Source organism: Aulonocara stuartgranti (genome assembly GCF_965226115.1).
Source record: "Aulonocara stuartgranti genome assembly, chromosome: 4".
Classification (NCBI taxonomy): Eukaryota; Metazoa; Chordata; class Actinopteri; order Cichliformes; family Cichlidae; genus Aulonocara; species Aulonocara stuartgranti.
Window position 1 is genome coordinate 12,900,584 of NC_138942.1, and position 5,645 is coordinate 12,906,228.

General features: G+C 39.0%; 1 protein-coding gene across 1 annotated transcript; it reads right to left on the reverse strand.

Annotated features, from left to right (window-relative positions):
* Positions 1-2,132: 2,132 nt before the first annotated feature.
* On the reverse strand, positions 2,133-4,812 carry LOC309705388 (peripheral myelin protein 22-like). Its single transcript, XM_082531183.1, has 5 exons — positions 4,640-4,812; positions 3,819-3,912; positions 3,551-3,644; positions 3,302-3,442; positions 2,133-3,176 (listed from the first exon to the last, which is right to left on the reverse strand). Exons 2-5 carry the CDS (start codon positions 3,894-3,896, stop codon positions 3,019-3,021), a joined length of 471 nt encoding a protein of 156 aa, XP_082387309.1. The 5' UTR covers positions 3,897-3,912; positions 4,640-4,812; the 3' UTR covers positions 2,133-3,018.
* Positions 4,813-5,645: the final 833 nt, after the last annotated feature.

Sequence of the window (5,645 nt, forward strand, 5' to 3'; positions counted from 1 at the left end):
ATATTTACACTTACTGTGTCCTCACAGCAGAAATGGCTGTGAATCTTATTAGATGATGATGAAGAAGAAGCTATTTATGAGTTCACTGAGACACTTTTTACCCTCTGCACATTTAACACCCATGACCTAATGGACAACAAAAGTGTGTTGCAGTCACCACCTAGTGGCATGGCATCATTGTCTGCTGACAGGTTTCTCTTTTTTTGACCATGTTACATTTGTGACAGGTTCTGTCATACACAGCTCTATTGCTAACTATGGACAATGCATGTCTAAGTGCACTTTTGCATCATACGCTGATATGAAATAACTGAGTTCCACCAGCAAAAATCTTTAAATATGTCAAGATTTATTTAGAAGTAGTGGTATTTTTTTAATCTGATCAATCTTACAAAACCTGGGAAAATTCTGACCACCCTTGAGACAGTCAACTTTTTTGTGTTATTTTACACAAAGCAGTTAAGCACCCAGACAATTAATGATCATGGAAAAAGAAAAATGTTCTGACCACTGCTTATGACTCCACTAGGTGGTGACTGCAACACACTTTGTTTGTTGGGTCCTTTATTTTTGCTCCTTCAGACTTGTTTTTATGGTAAAATGATTCATTAAGCTTTGGTACTCTTTAGTTTTGTGTTAGCATACAATTTAAAAACAAATGTTGAGACAAAATTAGAGAGGCAAGGCTGAGATGGTGGCTATATCGGACAAAGGATGCTAAAGATGGAGCTGTCAGACACCAGGAACAGAGGAAGACCACAGAAAAGATTTATAAAAAAGTGAGGGGAGACATGCAGTGGATAGTAAAGACAAGGTGAGACAGAGGCAGGCAGTTAGTGTGGCGACCCCTTGAAGCAACCAGGTGAAAGAAGACGAAAAAAGCAATAAAAATGATGATCAATCACATAATTTGTTAATAATTGGCTTATCAATAAATGGCACTCAGACCGTTAAATTAATGTAGTAAGCAATGCTATTTGGTTAGGTTTAGGGAAAAAATGTGGGCTTGGGGGTAAAATACATCCATTCATGAGATTAACTCTGTATGTATTTAATAATCTACAACAGAATCACTGATCAGTAATAAAATCTTTATTACAATTGTTTATCATTAGCAAAAAATATATTGCTGTTTAATTGTTTTATGTGCCTCAGTATCATCAGAGTGTAATGTTATCTTATCAGCTCATAAGGACTACAATAAAATACTAATCATAAAGCAATGTGTTGCCCAAACAAACAAAAGTAAATAAAATCATAACTGATCATTTGACATGGTCAAATCATGTTAATAAGTAAAAAGAATCTTAAACTTATTCTTAGCCAAATTGAATTTTTAAAAAAAGATATAGCATATGTAAATCTACTAGTATGCTTTCAATATGTCACATTAAATAGAAATGATGCTGGGGAGAAACTGTCTAAGCAAATTCTAAACAGATCAATGTCTTTTTCTGAGGCACTTTGCACTATTACATTTTTCTTGTATTTTCCCCCTTTTTTTATTTTGGTTTATCCTCAGAGATGCTGTTGAGACATTCTTTCCTTAACCGCGTTTTAGTGGGATCTTTGATTTATGCTGTTTTGCTGAAATAATGTCTGCATATGGTGCCAAGTTTCCAGAATTTGATAAGCACGTCCTCGAAATGTAGCCAGGTGGAGCTATTTGCATTCATAAAATTGCTTGTTCTCATTTCACCCATACTTGACAATCAATGGAAATTAAATGAAAGCTACATGAAAAACTGCAGATCAGCAGTTTACCTCCATAGAGTTTACTTCCAACTCTATGAATGAACAAGAGAGAGACTCCTAACTTTTCAAAACCTTTGATTTACATGATCGTTTAATCTGCACCATTCTTGCCACACACCATGTAAATATAATGTAGCACCATGCTTACATAGTGAAAGTATTTATCACGGTAGTTTGTGGCTATGGTGAACACTCTTATTCGCAGGCATTTACGTGTTTTGTGTGTCATAGCGCCACCAAGAGGTACAAAAATATGGTGTAAAGACACAATAGTGCCATTTCCTAGTATTCCCTATACTACTAAAAGAGTGCAGATAGCCCATCCTACGGACTTCTGTGAAGCGTGCACATGATTAAACCTTTCAGCGACAAGCAGATTTATTTTCAAAAGGTTTATTTAGAATATTGACAAAAAAAAAGGCAAACTCGAGTTTGTACAAAAGCAAATTAATCACAGGACATGACACACTTGCAACACAAAGTAGGCTATACAGTTCAAGCATAATAATAAAAAAAAAGAAAAGAAAAAAAGCACCATTTTTAAAACTAGGTTACAAAATGCAAAACATTTTTATTTGGTATATCAAGTACAATGATAAGTCAGGAAACAAAACTTCATGAGTATTAACACTTATTTTCAATTTTGAGGGTTTTCTTACTTCCTTCAAGAATTAAACAGATTAAGTAAGGCACATGGATCAAAGCATCTGACAGTTAAGACATAAAAACAATGTTAAAAAAAATAAGAAGCTTGATATTCTGGCTTTTGAAGCGACATCTCTTTGGCACAGCTGCATGACTTGTGAAAGACACAAACTCTATCACATAATTGAGCATGACAATGTTAACTTGACAACATTATGTACACAATGTATGAAAAAATGTTATAAATATGTCTAAAAACCACAGACACTATGTACATCTTTGTACTGAAGCAATGCAATGTTATTCATCTCATCACCGATGATGGATTTGTTGAAATCAAGTGCCAGCATGCATCAAAAATCAATATGTCACCAATGCATTTCCAAACACACACTGATAACACAGCTGTGGTGTTGAAAGAAAAAAAAAACCTGATGTGATGTTTTCAGAGAAATAATGGATACTGAAATACAGCAACAAAAACAAATTATTTTGTGTTGGTGACACATGCACTTTTGTTGGGATGTCAGTCTATGGTCTGTGGGTAGTAAGCACAGTGCGCTGTTGTAGTAAAGGGCCTCCTAACTACCCTTCCTTATTTCTCCTCCCCTGATTCTTTCATTCTTTCTTCCTCAGGACAATATAAATTAGGCCACTGATGAGACACATAGGGAAAGCCACCCAAGCCAGCACATACGCATACCCGAAGTTTGTATGGGTGCCATCATCTGGACGCATCACAGTGTAGATGATTGCCCCGCACATCACAAACACACCTAGGAAAGATGAGAAGAGAGTTGAGGGGAATCTGAAGGAAATTGGCATGAATGTAGATGATCTCACCACTCCACCCATTTCTTCTCAGGGTGTGACTGTCAGCATGTGATGAAGTCATACTCACTTGCTAAGATCTGGAAGATGGCAGTGAAGAAGAAGCGTCCGCCCTTAACTAGTCTGAACAGCTGATATAAAAACGCAATGAGGGAGAAGAAGCAGAAGAGCACTGACAGGATCATGAGAGCTTGCACTGCTTGGATCCAGTCTAGGAGGCAGACAGAAGAGATGAATAGCATGAAATTTAACTTGTGCATCACTTTTCAGTAACAAAGCACGCTGCATTTTGTTTGTTTTTCTATAAACATGAACAAACCTTCATTGCTGGATGGTTGGCAATGGTAACCTCCATTGTTTGTTGAGCATTTGTACCATAGATCTTTGCCACTGTTGTCAGCTACAGACCAGGCCTGATAAACACAACAACACGGAACCATTTAACCTGTTACTGCTGTACGTCCAGTAGCAATATTACAAAGTAATCAATCACTGAAACAACTCCTTGTCTATTCAGATCACATCCTCATGCTCCATTCTGTATTTTTCGCAATTTAAAAGTTGACAAAAGGTCTCACAGAACTTACACTGGCAGCTGTCGACACGATGAGGAGAATGAGAATGATTACGTGCAAGATAAGCACTCCAAGCAGGATGAGCAGCATTTTTTTTCAAGTAGGTCTGCAGAAAAGAGAAGACATTTCACGTGAATTTGCCATTACACCAACTCTCTTCTAGGTGTGTTCACTAGCCTATCTCCACGCCAGAGGGCGGCATTACCTCACTTATGCATCGACCGCAATGTTTACCTCAATGTGAAAGTATTCCCTTACATTCAAACACAGGGCGAAGAAGGGAGGACCATTGACTATTTCCCGAAGTTAATAATTAATGTCGAGTTTAACGTCGAGCTGCACAAATTAATCTATTTTTGTCAAAGTGAATCAAAGTATTGAACTTTCGATCTATTTAAATATCCAAACGACGTAACTAACTGATGAAAGCAATACGGGTTTGCATAAAAAAAGTCGTTGGCTAAAAACCTGACCATGAATCAGCTGTCTGTGTGAGTAAGGGAGACGGTTTCTCGACTAATCGGGAGCAGGCTGCTGGAAAACAAACTCAACCCATCTCTATGAAAAACATTCCAGAAAAGTACCGCCATGCGCGAGCCACAACTTTCCCTGTTTGGTAATGTCAAGTACAAAGCACCTAACTTTAAAACTGGGAGAGACGAGCGAGACTCTCAGGCAAAGTCACAGCTTCAAACGGTTAAACGGGTTTTGCGTCATAAAAGTAAAATCCATGGTCGAGTCCTGCTGTATGAGGGTAAAACTCAATGGGGGAAAAATGAGATCACTGACTATAACAAGAGCATGGAAAAAGCAAATATATTAATCCCACTTACAAAAAAAGGCCAATCAAAAGTTGTTGGAGTTTTTTCTCCGTTTAACGGATCGAGCTGAAGAGAAGAGCTGGGAAAGTATCACCTTGCTTCTGCTTCGCGACTCTCTCTAGATACTATTCCAGATGTAGCTCACACACCCCAGTCTGTGTCTTTCTCCGCCTGAACACCGCCCTGCAGGCCCTGCACGTCACCAGAGGCCTACTCCTTTCTTTTCCCCCTCTGTCTCTCTCTTTCTCTTTCCTCCCGTGGAGGCCCATCAACGAAAGTGAAATCTACAGGACTGTAGTATAACCTGTGGCACTGCTGAGCAAACCTAAAGACTTCCACAGACACACAAACAGAATTCCACACTTTCCAAAACATTAACATAACCTGCTGATATAAAACTATGTAGAGTTGGTTTATGATCTAATGAGTCATTCATTACATCCACAGTGCTCATTCATTTTCTTATTTGTACAATGACAGTCATGATTCTTGACTTTGTTGCATTTGATTGCAAACAAAACTCATTGATCGTCATAAAACACACGTGTACACGTGTGTGTATGTGTGTGTTTGCACGTGAACCAGCGAGGTGCTCTGGGGGCCCAGAATGCCTGTGTGTGTGTGTTTGTGTGAACTGAGCCTCATGTGTTGTCTCTCCAAGTCTATGAAGAAACAGGGGGGTTTGTCCAGTGCCAAAGGGAATTAAAACAGTGCAGTGTTTTGGTCATGCTACACTGATGGAACGGCTTGACTCGAGGTCCATCGATGGGTTACTAAGATTGCAGATCAAAGCCCGTCAGAGTTCTGTATCGCTCATTACACTGCGGTCTCGTGCCATTTCCTCACAGTGACAGAGCTGTAAACCCAAATTAAGAATGGCAGTGAAAACAGCGATAAAAGAACAAGCGCACACTGCTGCTTTGAAACCATCACAGTCCAAACGTGATAGTCATCACCTGCTGCAGTCAGAGAACACAGCGCGTGCCTGCCCTCTTTCCTCTCCCTTGCTGTTCTTGGC

Bases quoted from the DNA above. Each gene is read 5' to 3' on its own strand.
- LOC309705388 (XM_082531183.1), bottom strand. From the start codon at position 3,896: ATGCTGCTCATCCTGCTTGGAGTGCTTATCTTGCACGTAATCATTCTC. The intron at 3,645-3,818 runs GTAAGTTCTGTG...TGTGTTTATCAG, and splicing joins TCGTGTCGACAGCTGCCAGT to GCCTGGTCTGTAGCTGACAA. The intron at 3,443-3,550 runs GTTTGTTCATGT...TCTGCCTCCTAG, and splicing joins CCAACCATCCAGCAATGAAG to ACTGGATCCAAGCAGTGCAA.